The 16,242-nt window shown below is 42.7% G+C and overlaps 1 protein-coding gene across 4 annotated transcripts in view; it reads right to left on the bottom strand.

The window, feature by feature from the left end:
• Nucleotides 1–238: 238 nt before the first annotated feature.
• Nucleotides 239–16,242, bottom strand: part of vwa3a (von Willebrand factor A domain containing 3A) — a 31,010-nt gene continuing 15,006 nt past the window's right edge. For 3 of the 4 annotated variants that reach the window (XM_036941501.1, XM_036941500.1, XM_036941502.1), the window contains 16 exons: nucleotides 15,077–15,151; nucleotides 12,217–12,403; nucleotides 11,608–11,821; nucleotides 11,018–11,088; nucleotides 10,592–10,756; nucleotides 8,028–8,118; nucleotides 3,610–3,711; nucleotides 3,348–3,445; nucleotides 2,916–3,068; nucleotides 2,578–2,686; nucleotides 2,261–2,405; nucleotides 1,794–1,938; nucleotides 1,425–1,576; nucleotides 1,216–1,333; nucleotides 928–1,025; nucleotides 239–849 (listed from right to left, as the gene is read on the bottom strand). In XM_036941501.1, the coding sequence (XP_036797396.1) occupies nucleotides 789–849; nucleotides 928–1,025; nucleotides 1,216–1,333; nucleotides 1,425–1,576; nucleotides 1,794–1,938; nucleotides 2,261–2,405; nucleotides 2,578–2,686; nucleotides 2,916–3,068; nucleotides 3,348–3,445; nucleotides 3,610–3,711; nucleotides 8,028–8,118; nucleotides 10,592–10,756; nucleotides 11,018–11,088; nucleotides 11,608–11,821; nucleotides 12,217–12,403; nucleotides 15,077–15,151 (1,984 nt within the window). In that variant the 3' untranslated portion in view covers nucleotides 239–788. Of the gene's footprint in view, nucleotides 850–927; nucleotides 1,026–1,215; nucleotides 1,334–1,424; nucleotides 1,577–1,793; nucleotides 1,939–2,260; nucleotides 2,406–2,577; nucleotides 2,687–2,915; nucleotides 3,069–3,347; nucleotides 3,446–3,609; nucleotides 3,712–8,027; nucleotides 8,119–10,591; nucleotides 10,757–11,017; nucleotides 11,089–11,607; nucleotides 11,822–12,216; nucleotides 12,404–15,076; nucleotides 15,152–16,242 lie in introns of those variants that run through there. The other variant, XR_005035598.1, reaches the window with a different exon arrangement.

The following is a 16,242-nucleotide window of genomic DNA, read 5'->3' on the forward strand; positions in this document are numbered from 1 at the left end:
GTAAGCAACCTTCCGGTTAAGCAACCTTCCGGTTACTAGTCCAACGCTCAAACCACTAGGCTACCCTGCGCCCCAATAATATTCATATTAGGCATGTTCATATTTGGCATGTTCATATTAGACATGTTCATATTAGGCATGTTCATATTAGACATGTTCATATTAGACATGTTCATATTAAACATGTTCATATTAGACATGTTCATATTAGACATGTTCATATTATTTATAACAGACATCATGGAATCATTTGTTTTATTCATGTCGATATGTTGATTGGTACATAGAAACAATATAACACAATAAGGTTATTAGCTGTTTTTAGTTCAAACTAGAGAAACAATACCAAGCAGTCAGCCCTGCCTCTTTAGGCTGTACAGTGTTTGTTCACATTTACTTTTTTTTACAAACATTGGAGTAAAACAAGCTTTCTGATGGGTATGACAGTTGAAGTAAGCTCATGAGACATTTGTACAGTACATTATATTCTTCAAGAATCAATGGGTATATATAGAAATAATTTATAAGTAAAAAATGGATGTAGCAACTAAGCATTCTAGTTTTAAATTAAGAAAAGCAGAGGTTTGTCAATCTGAACAAAGCATACTGCACACCCAAATTAGGTCAAATAGAAGAACTGTGTACAGTATATGGTTAATCTGACAAAATTCATGCACACCAGTTTTAATCTCTTAACAACCACTTTCTTCTATATTGAGTCATTGAAAATCTAAATTACAAATGCGTATATAAAATCATTGAAGTCAAATTCTTGGGTTTACAGTAATCTAGTCTGTTTGGTTGATTCTTGTTGTTTCCTCTGGATTCTTCTTTTCCAAAATGATTTCCCTGTCAAAAACAGGTCAAGGTCAGTCATGGACAAGTTTTTATGCCACATTAAACCCATTTGCTCACTGTAAGACAAACCTGAAGACCTGTGCCTGCTTCCGGAAATGTCTCAGTTTGTCAATTTCCTGAGCCAGTCTCCTCAAGTCATCTCCCTCGAGGGCCGGCAGGGTAGGTTCCTGTTGGAATCAGTTCACAATAGGTCCCTCAAACTTGAATATCTGTCTCTACTGTGTACTCATCCTCCGTACCCCTGACTGGTATGAGACAGGGAAAGCTGGTTCAGTGTTTGACTAATAGCATAGAGGCTATGCCGCTCAGGTGTGTATACATGCGTACGTGTGTTTGTGTGCGCGTGTGTCTACTCACGTCTCCATCACTAAGGCCCGATTCCAACAGCCCACTGAGAGCATCCACATTGTCATGGCAACGGTGGTACCGACCCCCAGTTTGGTGAGCCAGTTTTTTCAGAAAGTCATTGGCTGAGCTGTCAGAAGTGTAATAGTGGGTCGTAGTGAGCGTCATCGTGTAATAGATTAAATGTACAAATCAATCAATGTACAATCATATAGTCAGACCTGTCTGTGCAGTTGAATGAGACAGTGTGGATAGTAATGTGGTTCCCTGTGGTCAGTCTCTCCGTCTCTTTCAGCACCAGGCTGCAGCTGGAATCTGGCTTCCCATCACTCAGCAGGTACAGGCCCACACTGTCCCCAAACCCACAGCCAGTCTGAGGAGCATACATACAGAGGTTATAACATGACAAGGAGCATACAAACAGAGGTTATAACATGACATATATAAATATAATTGGTTAACATGACATATGCCATGTACCAAGAAAAGCAGGTACAGGCCCACACTGTCCCCAAACCCACAGCCAGTCTGGGCAACATAGAAACGGAGGTTATAACATGACATAGCCAGTTACTACTTAAACCCGTCACCTGCAGGGCCTCCAGAGTGTTGGTTCCCCCATGGGTGTTGAGCTGATATGCCCACTGCACCGCGTCGCGGCACGCCTCCTCTGTAGGCTCCTGCAGTGCCGGACGCCACGCCTTCACCCCCTCGGAGAACGCCAGCAGAGAGAACCTGGGACACAGTCAGAGAGGGTGTCTGGGGTTAGATATGACAATAACAAATGGGTGTCTGTGTAGCAGGGGTGAGATGGTTTTATGAACATAATGAACCTAAGTTACAGTAGTCACAACCACAGAACTAGAATAAGATTGTATTTATATTTCTACTGTCACCATTGCCTGTAATTTCCCTCTATGAAACAGACAGATGGATAGAAAGAGAAACGTGAGCCTGTTTGTCTAGGCCAACACAGAGTTCCTTTTTCATTCTTTTTCTGGGATAGTCAACAGTGGAAGTGTTCAGGGGTAAGGAAAGCTTTTTAGGTTTAATTTACCTGACTGTGTTGTGATGCAGCTGTTCCCAGATGAGAGAGGCCAGCTTGGTCTTCAGCTCCCCCAGGCAGGGAGCCATGGAGCCGGACACATCCAGCAGCACACACACCTCCCTCTCCAGCACCGCCCCAAACACACGCCTGCTACCTGGGGAAGAAGTGAGCGGAAGGAGCCAGACACCAGGGTTCATTCAACCTTCAATCGGGCATTCATAGATATTCCAGTATTTTGGTACCATATAATTAGAATGACTATAACAGAGAGAGACAGACAAGATACAGAGACAGTGACAGAGACATAGAGCGAGAGAGAGGCATACCGGAGAGCAGCCATTGCAGCCTCTGCATGTAGCGCAGCAGGAGTCTCTCAGTCTGAGTAAGGTACTGTTTTAACTCTCCTGGAGTCAGCTGCAGGTGCTTCACCATCCCCTGAAACAACAACCACAGACAGAGAGAGACATGAGGCTCAGACCAGCATGGGAGTGGATAGATATCTGGTTGGATAAGCTGATATCTTTATTATTTATAATAAAATGTAATTATTTTTTCGCCATTTGGCCGCATTGGACATTTGTACTCGTACTTGAACTTAGTTGCTAGCATTTTCATTTGTATTCATGCCAAAATATGTTATTGAAGCCATTCTCCTCTGACTCACATTGATGTGGACACTGGGGAAGATGGAGCAGTATTTGGCAGACACTCTCTTGAGGACCGAAGGGACCAGCTTCTTATGATGAGTACAGTCAGGTCCAGACACCAGCTTATAGATGTCAAGCTTCTGCCTCTTAATACTGAACCTCTTCAGCCACTACAGGCCAGGGCCAAGAGACATATGAGAAAAAATGTATCTTGGCCCCTCCCCCCACACACATTTTTAGCACCCCCACACCTTATCAGAGCGACTTATAATTAGAGCATTTAAATAAGACGGCTGACGTTAGATGAATAGATCATTCTAGAAGAAAAAGAAACGCACACCTATTAGGCGAGGTGCTGGCTAGCGGAGTGGAAAACTTGAAAATAAAGGAGGGCACACTATGTGCGGCTCTCCTTTATTTTCAAGATGAATGCATATCTGATACTGCACCCGTTTGGTCGAGCAGATCTCTTCCTGCTTTGGCAGAGTCACTAAGGGGATGGACTTTCGGACACTTTTAGGTTTGGGGTAAGACTTGAACACCACACCTAGGTCAAGACAAGAGGGAAAATACAATCACAACCCAAAAAGTCAACACGCACACACGCACGCACGCACACACGCACACACGCACACACGCACACACACACACACACACACACACACACACACACACACACACACACACACACACACACACACACACACTTACCCAAGTTACCATCTTCCAGGTAGAACACAGACTGGGTGACCTGAGAAGGCTTCCTCTGCTTGGCTTTAGTCTCTACTGGACCCCAACCAGTCATGGGCTGTACTGAACGAGACACAAGAAACAAACAAGCTAACTTATAAAAGGCTATATCAATTTTACATCATACAATCATTTAAACTTGAAAAAAACACTCATCCTTTGTATACAAACTATAAAAACATCTGCAGTTTTGTATTATCAAAACACAACAGTTCATCTCATGTGTGTATCCCTGGGAAAACAAAAATAAAAAAAATAACAACAATAACAACAAGAAAGCTAGTCTGAAGTAAACGGGTAACGTTTTAGTAGAGGTCAAAAATAGAGCCGAGTCATCCTTCATTCATTCATTACACTGAGGGGAGAAACCCTAACCCTGGCTGACGGGGTGATGATGTACCTGAGGGGAGAAACCCTCACCCTGGCTGACGGGGTGATGATGTACCTGAGGGGAGAAACCCTAACCCTGGCTGATGGGATGATGATGTACCTGAGGGGAGAAACCCTAACCCTGGCTGACGGGGTGATGATGTACCTGAGGGGAGAAACCCTAACCCTGGCTGATGGGGTGATGATGTACCTGAGGGGAGAAACCCTAACCCTGGCTGACTGGGTGATGATGTACCTGAGGGGAGAAACCCTAACCCTGGCTGACGGGGTGATGATGTACCTGAGGGGAGAAACCCTAACCCTGGCTGATGGGATGATGATGTACCTGAGGGGAGAAACCCTAACCCTGGCTGATGGGATGATGATGTACCTGAGGGGAGAAACCCTAACCCTGGCTGATGGGATGATGATGTACCTGAGGGGAGAAACCCTAACCCTGGCTGACGGGGTGATGATGTACCTGAGGGGAGAAACCCTAACCCTGGCTGACGGGGTGATGATGTACCTGAGGGGAGAAACCCTAACCCTGGCTGACGGGGTGATGATGTACGTGAGGGGAGAAACCCTAACTCTGGCTGACGGGGTGATGATGTACCTGAGGGGAGAAACCCTAACCCTGGCTGATGGGATGATGATGTACCTGAGGGGAGAAACCCTAACCCTGGCTGACGGGGTGATGATGTACCTGAGGGGAGAAACCCTAACCCTGGCTGACGGGGTGATGATGTACCTGAGGGGAGAAACCCTAACCCTGGCTGACGGGGTGATGATGTACGTGAGGGGAGAAACCCTAACCCTGGCTGACGGGGTGATGATGTACCTGAGGGGAGAAACCCTAACCCTGGCTGATGGGGTGGTGATATACCAGGTGAGAATCCCTAACCCTAGCTGACGGGTTGATGATGTACCAGGTGAGAATCCCTAACTCTGGCTGATGGGGTGGTGATATACCAGGTGAGAATCCCTAAACCTGGCTGATGGGGTGGTGATATACCAGGTGAGAATCCCTAACCCTGGCTGATGGGGTGGTGATATACCAGGTGAGAATCCCTAACCCTGGCTGATGGGGTGGTGATATACCAGGTGAGAATCCCTAACCCTGGCTGACGGGGTGGTGATATACCAGGTGAGAATCCCTAACCCTGGCTAATGGGGTGGTGATATACCAGGTGAGAATCCCTAACCCTGGCTGATGGGGTGGTGATATACCAGGTGAGAATCCCTAACCCTGGCTAATGGGGTGGTGATATATCAGGTGAGAATCCCTAACCCTGGCTGATGGGGTGGTGATATACCAGGGGAGAATCCCTAACCCTGGCTGACGGGGTGGTGATATACCAGGGGAGAATCCCTAACCCTGGCTAATGGGGTGGTGATATACCAGGTGAGAATCCCTAACCCTGGCTGACGGGGTGGTGATGTACCAGGGGAGAAACCTCATTACTGAGAAAAACAAGTGACTGCTAGGCTGTGTCCCAAATGCCACCCTATTTCCTATATAGCCCATAGGGCTCTGGTCAAAAGTAGTGCACAATATACAGTCAGTGGTGGAAAAAGTACACAATTGTCCTACTTGAGTAAAAGTAAAGATACCTTAATAGGAAATTAGTCAAGTAAAAGTGAAAGTCACCTAGTAAAATACTACTTAAGTAAAAGTCTTGGTATTTGGTTTTAAATATACTTAAGTATCAAAAGTAAATGTAATTGCTCAATTATACTTAAGTATCAAAAGTAAAAGTACAAGTATCACTTATTTCAAATTCCTTATATTAAGCAAACTAGACAGCATCATTTTCTTGTTTTTTTATTTACGGAAAGTCAGGGGCACACTCCAACAGTCAGACATCATTACCAAACAAAGCATTTGTGTTTAGTGACTCCGCCAGATCAGAGGCAGTAGAGAAGTGTGTGAATTGGACCATTTTCCTGTCCTGCTAACCATTCAAAATGTAACGAGTACTTTTGGGTGTCAGGGAAAATGTATGGAGTAAAAATTGCTATATTTTATTTAGGAATGTGGTGAAGTCAAAGTAAAAAATATAAATAGTAAAGTACAGATACCAAAAAACTACTTAAGTAGTACTTTAAAGTATTTTTACTGAAGTACTTTACACCACTGTATACAGTACCAGTCAAATGTTTGGACCCCTATTCATTTTTTAAATATTTTTAAAACAATTTTCTACATTGTAGAAAAGTAGTGAAGACATCAACGCCTTGAAATAACACATATGGAATCATGTAGTAACCAAATAAGTGTTTTATATATGCATTTTAGATTCTTCAAAGTAGCCACCCTTTGCCTTGATGACAGCTTTGCACACTCTTGGCATTCTCTCAACCAGCTTCATGAGGAATGATTTTCCAACAGTCTTGAAGGAGTTCCCACATATGTTGAGCACTTGTTGGCTGCATTTCCTTAACTTTGTGGTCCAACTCATCCCAAACCATCTTAATTGGGTTGAGGTCGGGTGATTGTGGAGGACATTTAAGTGGAGGACAAAGCATCCCCACACCATAACACCTCCTCCTCCATGCTTTACGGTGGGAACCATACACGCGGAGAACATCCGTTCACCTACTCTGCGTCTCACAAAGACACGGCGGTTGGAACCAAAAATCACAAATTTGGACTCATCAGACCAAAGGACAGATTTCCACCGGTCTAATGTCCATTGCTCGTGTTTCTTGGCCCAAGAAAGTCTCTTCTTCTTATTGGTGTCCTTTAGTAGTGGTTTCTTTGCAGCAATTCGAACATGAAGGCCTGATTCATGCAGTGTTCTCTGAACAGTTGATTTTGAGATGTGTCTGTTACTTGAACTCTGTGAAGCATTTATTCGGGCTGCATTCTGAGGTGCAGTTAACTCTAATGAGCTTACTGCAGCAGAGGTAACTTCGGGTGTTCCTTTCCTGTGGCGTTCCTCATGAGAGCCAGTTTCATCATAGTGCTTGATGGATTTTGTGACTGCACTTGAAGAAACTTTCAAAGTTCTTTAAGTTTTCCGGATTGACTGGCCTTCATGTCTTAAAGTAATGATGGACTGCCGTTTCTCTTTGCTTATTTGAGTTATTCTTACCATAATATGGACTTGGTCTTTTATCAAATAGAGCTATCTTCTGTATACCACCCATACCTTGTCACAACACAACTGATTGGCTCAAAGAATTAAGAAGGAAAGAAATTCCACAAATGAACTTTAACAAAGCACACCTGTTAATTGAAATACATTCCAGGTGACTACCTCATGGAGTTGGTTGAGAGAATGCCAAGAGTGTGCAAAGCTGGCATCAAGGTAAAGGGTGGCTACTTTGAAGAATCTCAAATTTAAAATATATTTTGATTTGATTAACACTTTTTTGGTTACTACATGATTCTATATGTGTTATTTCATAGTTTTGATGACTTCACTATTATTCTACAATGTAGAAAATAGTAAAAAATAAAGAAAAACCCTTGAATGAGTAGGTGTGTCCAAACTTTTGACCGGTACTGTAGGGAAAAGGGTGCCATTTGGGACAAATGCACTAGTCTACTCTTCACATATTTAAAAGCATCTTGAAGATACAAAGCATCTGTAGAGAGAAAGTTAAAGTGAAGGTCAACAAAGCAGTTGGAAATACGGGTAACTCCTTACCGAACCAACATGGATTTAATTCCTCATGTAAAGGACTTTGATGAAATGGAGCCATCCTCCATTTGTTTAATAGTTTATTAACGTTTAGTCTGGCACTCACTTTGACTGGGGTTGGGACAGGAGCAGCAGTGAACTGGTACTTACTGCACTCGCTGTGGTACAGAAAGGTGACAGTTGCTCTGTCTGGCATTCCCTGCTCTAGCCCCTGCCTGACACTCACCTGAGATAGAACCTTCACTCCACTAAACTGTTAGTCACCCACGGGGGAAGTTAACCTAGATACCGCTGGTAAACTTCCAGCCTGGCATTAAAACTGATTCAGTCTGGCTTAACCAGGCTAGAATGCTGACTCACCCGGTGGGATAGTAGATGTGGCACTGCTGGGACGCCATGCGAGAGCCTTCTGAGAGGAGGAATGCTCGTTTGTTCGGCCTTCCTTCATTTGCTGTCAGCAGAAAATAAAAACGTATGTAAACCTTCACTTGGAGTGGTGATATGCAGTATAAAGCATCATAAAACCTTGATTTGCATGACATAAAGTGTCATAATGCCCTACATATGTTTATATAATCTTCATATTTCCCTACATATGTTTATATAATCTTCATATTGCCCTACATATGTTTATATAATCTTCATATTGCCCTACATATGTTTATATAATCTTCATATTGCCCTACATATGTTTATATAATCTTCATAATGCCCTACATATGTTTATATAATCTTCATAATGCCCTACATATGTTTATATAATCTTCATATTTCCCTACATATGTTTATATAATCTTCATAATGCCCTACATATGTTTATATAATCTTCATATTGCCCTACATATGTTTATATAATCTTCATAATGCCCTACATATGTTTATATAATCGTCATAATGCCCTACATATGTTTATATAATCTTCATATTGCCCTACATATGTTTATATAATCTTCATAATGCCCTACATATGTTTATATAATCTTCATAATGCCCTACATATGTTTATATAATCTTCATATTGCCCTACATATGTTTATATAATCTTCATATTGCCCTACATATGTTTATATAATCTTCATAATGCCCTACATATGTTTATATAATCTTCATATTGCCCTACATATGTTTATATAATCTTCATAATGCCCTACATATGTTTATATAATCGTCATAATGCCCTACATATGTTTATATAATCTTCATAATGCCCTACATATGTTTATATAATCTTCATATTGCCCTACATATGTTTATATCATCTTCATATTGCCCTACATATGTTTATATAATCGTCATATTGCCCTACATATGTTTATATAATCTTCATATTGCCCTACATATGTTTATATAATCTTCATAATGCCCTACATATGTTTATATAATCTTCATAATGCCCTACATATGTTTATATAATCTTCATAATGCCCTACATATGTTTATATAATCTTCATATTGCCCTACATATGTTTATATCATCTTCATATTGCCCTACATATGTTTATATAATCGTCATATTGCCCTACATATGTTTATATAATCTTCATATTGCCCTACATATGTTTATATAATCTTCATAATGCCCTACATATGTTTATATAATCTTCATAATGCCCTACATATGTTTATATAATCTTCATAATGCCCTACATATGTTTATATAATCTTCATATTGCCCTACATATGTTTATATAATCGTCATATTGCCCTACATATGTTTATATAATCTTCATATTGCCCTACATATGTTTATATAATCTTCATATTGCCCTACATATGTTTATATAATCTTCATAATGCCCTACATATGTTTATATAATCGTCATATTGCCCTACATATGTTTATATAATCTTCATAATGCCCTACATATGTTTATATCATCTTCATAATGCCCTACATATGTTTATATAATCTTCATATTGCCCTACATATGTTTATATAATCTTCATATTGCCCTACATATGTTTATATAATCTTCATAATGCCCTACATATGTTTATATAATCGTCATATTGCCCTACATATGTTTATATAATCTTCATATTGCCCTACATATGTTTATATAATCGTCATATTGCCCTACATATGTTTATATAATCTTCATATTGCCCTACATATGTTTATATAATCGTCATATTGCCCTACATATGTTTATATAATCTTCATATTGCCCTACATATGTTTATATAATCGTCATATTGCCCTACATATGTTTATATAATCTTCATATTGCCCTACATATGTTTATATAATCTTCATATTGCCCTACATATGTTTATATAATCTTCATAATGCCCTACATATGTTTATATAATCGTCATATTGCCCTACATATGTTTATATAATCTTCATAATGCCCTACATATGTTTATATCATCTTCATAATGCCCTACATATGTTTATATCATCTTCATAATGCCCTACATATGTTTATATCATCTTCATATTGCCCTACATATGTTTATATAATCTTCATAATGCCCTACATATGTTTATATAATCTTCATAATGCCCTACATATGTTTATATAATCTTCATAATGCCCTACATATGTTTATATAATCTTCATATTGCCCTACATATGTTTATATAATCTTCATATTGCCCTACATATGTTTATATAATCTTCATATTGCCCTACATATGTTTATATAATCTTCATAAATGCTTTCATGCGGTCTTATGTAGCATCGACACAAAACATTATAACATCCACTCCATATTTATTAGCATCCTACTTTGTCTCGGCCCAAGATGAGGCATTTCTAAAATAATCTTTCATCTGATATTCTGTTTGTTAGTTGAGAGTTAAGAAAGAAATGGTGAAAGTGCTGTTTGATGTTGAAATGAGAGAGGACAAAGAAGAGAAAATATCATTGTGTGTGTTTGTGTGTTCGTACATCCGTGCGTATGTGTGTGCTCTAACCAGCCTGGCGAGGGTGAGTGCTGTGGGTCGCGGTGGGGGCAGTGGTCTGTCTCTGCGTCTCCAGGCCAGGGGAGACTGGGCCGGAGCTTTGTCCCCAGGAGAGAGATCCTCCCCAGGGCACCTACAGTCAGACTTCTGGGTCAAGGAGTCCACCAGCATGGCGCTCTGGAGCCACACACAGAAATACAGGTCATCCTTTAACTAGCAATGGATAGATTTGCAATGACAGTCTTACAATGTTAAAGTGGTTGAATATTTTTTTCTCCATTAAAATAATGTAAACAGAATACCTTACAGTATGTTGTCAATACATATGACTAGTATCTGAATCTAAATGTTTTGAGTAGTTTAGGACAGATCTGTGTGTAAGCCGTTGTTGTTGCTGCTGTTTAGCACTCTCCCTTCCCCATGCTGTTCCAATCTCACCTTCTGCCAATAATTAGCAGCCCTCTCCATCTCTCCAATCAGAGCAGTTATGTCATCGCTCTCCAGGATGCCTGCAGTGAGAGGACAGGACAGACCAGGGCTCAGGGTTTCCACCCAGCATCACATACACACACACACACACACACACACACACACACACACACACACACACACACACACACACACACACACACACACACACACACACACACACACAACATGCATACATACACACACACACACACAGACAGACAAGCAACATGCATACATACACACAGACAGGCAACATGCATACATACACACACACACAGACAGACAAGCAACATGCATAAACACACACACACACACACACACACACACACACACACACTGTTGAATAGGCCATTAGCTGGGGGATAAGTGGGTTCACACAGCTGGCTGGTAGCCCCTCCAGGAAGTAATCACCTCTGTGGTGGGTAAGTGTTTCTACTTCTACTGTCATCACTGGTGCTCATTTCGTCAAGGTGCCACTTGATAGTGGAGTAATCTATTTTTCCATGGCACTTTTTGAAGTCTTCATGAAGATTGTGTGTGTGTGAATTCTCGCGTACCTGTCTCACTGATCCAGTGGAAGCGTCCGTTGCCAGCTTGTGCCAGTTCCCTCAGTGCCCCCGCAGTCTCCTCCCTGGTGGCATGGTGAGGTGGAGGGCAACCCCCCGTCTGTGCCTCTGTCTGTCCCTCTGTCTCCTCTCCAGTCAACAGACAGATGTGGAGACGTAGAGGCCGGCCACTGCAGCACTCTGACACATATGAAGACACCGTTGCCTGGGAACAGAGCAACAAGAGACTTGTTCTGGATTGATTGTCATTCATTTGACTTTTCGAGATAATATTTTTTTTTAAATAAAAAAATAATTCTCATGTTCATAGAAACACACAGCTGCCAGACAACAAGCACGGGCATATGAATATGTAGGCACATTATATCAGTGACACCTAGCTAGTGCATTAACTCGCTTCCAGCAGCAGAGGGCACCAGAGGGAAGCATGTCTCTATTATAGTGCCCTGTTGGGATGAAGTGCGACCAGTGTAACAGTATGGTTACTCTCTGCGGCTAAAGAACTGATTTCAGATCAGCTGTTCCTATACCAGTTCTAATGTTCACCATCATGAGTCATCATCACCTATTGATATAACTGTTGCTAGGACAGTGTCATACAATTTCCTGGTCAGGCAATCCGCTTGTGAAGAGGTAGAGGCCCTGGGTGAGAGGGGGGGACGGAGGGAGAAGAGGAGAGGGAGAGAGAGAGAGAGGGGGTGCCCCACTATTGAGGTCCCCCTCCAGAGGCAGCCTCAGAGCAGCCAAGGTGTTCCTGCTCCCTGAACACTGTAAACCCTGGACCCACCTGGAGGAGAGAAAGAGACACATGGTCAGAGCCATACGCATCCGTGTGCAGCCACGCAAACACACATGCAAGCATGCTTGTACGCACACTCACTAATACAAGCAGATGCACAAAGGCACATGCACATGCACACGCAAACGCACACACACACACCATCAAACAAGCAACGCGTCAATACAGGGTTAAGATTGAATGCTACTACACCGGCTCTGACGCTCGTCAGACATGGCAGGGCTTGAAAACTATTACGGACTACAAAGGGAAACCCAGACGCGAGCTGCCCAGTGACACAAGCCTACCAGACGAGCTAAATGCCTTTTATGCTCGCTTCGAGGCAAGCAACACTGAAGCATGCACGAGAGCACCAGCTGTTCTGGATGACTGTGTGATAACGCTCTCAGTAGCCGATGTGAACAAAACCTTTAAACATGTCAACATTCACAAAGCCGCTGGCCAGACTGATTACCAGGACGTGTACTCAAAGCATGCACGCACCAACTGTCAAGTGTCTTTACTGACATTTTCAACCTCTCCCTGACAGAGTCTGTAAAACCTACATGTTTCAAGCAGACCACCATAGTCCCTGTGCCCAAGGAAGCGAAGGCAACCTGCCTAAATGATTACCGCCCAGTAGCACTCACGTCGGTAGCCATGAAGTGCTTTGAAAGGCTGGTCATGGCTCACATCAACATCATCCTCCCGGACACCCTAGACCCACTCCAATTCGCATAACATCCCAACAGATCCACAGATGACGCAATCTCAATCGCACTCCACACTGCCCTTTCCCACCTGGACAAAAAGAAAACCTATGCGAGAATGCTGTTCATTGACTACAGCTCAGCGTTCAACACCATAGTGCCCATGAAGCTCATCACTAAGCTACGGATCCTGGACTTCCTGAAGGGCCGCCCCCAGGTGGTAAGAGTAGGCAACAACACGTCTGCCACGCTGATCCTTAACACTGGTGCCCCTCAGGGGTGTGTACTTAGTCCCCTCCAGCCCCCATTAACATAGACGAGGCTGTAGACGAGGCTGTAGCGGGTCGAGACTTTCAAGTTCCTTGATGTCCACATCACCAACAAACTATCATGTTCCAAACATACCAAGACAGTCGTGACGAGGGTACAACCAAACCTATTACCCCTCAGGAGACTGAAAAGATTTGGCATTGGTCCCTAGATCCTCAAAAGGTTCTACAGCTGCACCATCGAGAGCATCCTGACCGGTTGCATCACCGCCTGGTATGGCAACTGCTCGGCATCTGACCGTAAGGCGCTACAGAGGGTAGTGCGAACGGCCCAGTACATCACTGGGGCCAAGCACATCACTGGGGCCAAGCTTCCTGCCATCCGGGACCTATATAATAAGTGGTGTCAGAGGAAAGCCCATAAAATTGTCAGAGACTCCAGTCACCCAAGTTATAGACTGTTTACTCTGCTACCACACTGCAAGCAGTACCAGAGTGCCAAGTCTAGGACAAAAAGGCTCCTCAACAGCTTCTACCCCCAAGCCATAAGACTGCCGAACAATTAATAAAATCGCCACCGGACAATTTACATTGACCCCCCCTCCCTTTTGTACACTGCTGCTACTCTCTGTTTATTATCTATGCATAGTCACTTCACCCCCACCTACATGTACAGATTACCTCAACTAGCCTGTACCCCCGCACACTGACTCGGTACCGGTGCCCCCTGTATATAGCCTCGTTATTTATATTCTTATTGTGTTACTTTTTATTTTAGTCTACTTGGTAAATATTTTCTTAATTCTTCTTGAACTGCACTGTTGGTTAAGGGCTTGTAAGTAAACATTTCACGGTAAAGTCTACACTTGTTGTATTCGGCGCATGTGACAAATAAAGTTGGATTTGATTTGATTTGATACGGATGCACAAATACATGCACGCACACGTGCACACACACGCACACACACACACTTTGAAATACTTTTGAAAGACATCACTGCATAGCATGTGACTAAAGCACTATGTGAAATCTCTCCAGTCTCCATACAGGCAGATAACTGCCTCTCTCCTGAAGTAGAGCTAGAGACCAGGGAAAGAGAGAGAGAGAACAGCCTCTCTCCTGAAGTAGAGCTAGAGACCAGGGAAAGAGAGAGAGAGAACAGCCTCTCTCCAGAAGTAGAGCTAGAGACCAGGGAAAGAGAGAGAGAGAACAGTCTCTCTCCTGAAGTAGAGCTAGAGACCAGGGAAAGAGAGAGAGAGAACAGCCTCTCTCCTGAAGTAGAGCTAGAGACCAGGGAAAGAGAGAGAGAGAACAGCCTCTCTCCTGAAGTAGAGCTAGAGACCAGGGAAAGAGAGAGAGAGAACAGCCTCTCTCCTGAAGTAGAGCTAGAGACCAGGGAAAGAGAGAGAGAGAACAGCCTCTCTCCTGAAGTAGAGCTAGAGACCAGGGAAAGAGAGAGAGAGAACAGCAAAGAGCCCTCAAAAGCAGAGACACCATACAGAAACATCAGACCGCCTCACAGCCAGGCTTACACATACACACACACACACTTTGGGGACCTTACTGCCAGGCTTACACATGCACACACACACACTTTGGGGACCTTACTGCCAGGCTTACACATGCACACACACACACACACTTTGAGGACCTTACTGCCAGGCTTACACATGCACACACACACACACTTTGAGGACCTTACTGCCAAGCTTCCTGCAGGTTCTCTGGTGAGGTGAGGGCCAACCTCTCCCTCCAAGCTCTGACAGCTGAGCCGAACCTGACAGAGGACAGAAAGACAAGTAGAACACAGTGGAGTTACTATACTACACACTGTATAGTACTACAGAGAGGAACACAATGACAACCTTGAAACAACGTCTTGTATGGTAGAAGAAGGAACTCTGTCAAACGTGTACAACTGATCTGAGAGAGGACAGGATATGTCTTCTTCAGACTGATAGTGGGGAAGAGAGAGAGAGAGTGATGACAACTTGAAACCGAGGAATGAAGAATGTTAAAGGTGAAGAAGTTCTAGAGATATGGGCGCCACATGCCAACTTGAATCAAAGCAATGTGGAGGACTGATATTAAAAACTATAACACGTAGTAGAGGGGTGAAGACCGGAAACATATCAACCTACAAGCATATTAACATATTATACATTCATCTCACATGTATGAAAGGAAAGAAAGAGTGAAAATATACAGTACAGGGACTCACACACACATTCATACTGACTCTACACACACACATTCATACTGACTCTACACACACACATTCATACTGACTCTACACACACACATTCATACTGACTCTACACACACATATTCATACTGACTCTACACACACACATTCATACCGACTCTACACACACACATTCATACTGACTACACACACACATTCATACTGACTCTACACACACACATTCATACTGACTCTACACACACACATTCATACTGACTCTACACACACACATTCATACTGACTCTACACACACACATTCATACTGACTCTACACACACACATTCATACTGACTCTACACACACACATTCATACGGACTCTACACACACATTCATACTGACTCTACACACACACATTCATACTGACTCTACACACACACATTCATACTGACTCTACACACACACATTCATACTGACTCTACACACACGCATTCATACTGACTCTACACACACACATTCATACTGACTCGACACACATTCATACTGACTCTACACACACACAATCATACTGACTCTACATGTAACGGATGTGAAATATCTAGCTAGCTTTCGGCGGTACGCGCTAAATAGCGTTTCAATCGGTGACGTCACTTGCTCTGAGACCTTGAAGTAGTAGTTCCCCTTG

This window comes from Oncorhynchus mykiss, chromosome 13 (assembly GCF_013265735.2).
Source record: "Oncorhynchus mykiss isolate Arlee chromosome 13, USDA_OmykA_1.1, whole genome shotgun sequence".
Taxonomy (NCBI): Eukaryota; Metazoa; Chordata; class Actinopteri; order Salmoniformes; family Salmonidae; genus Oncorhynchus; species Oncorhynchus mykiss.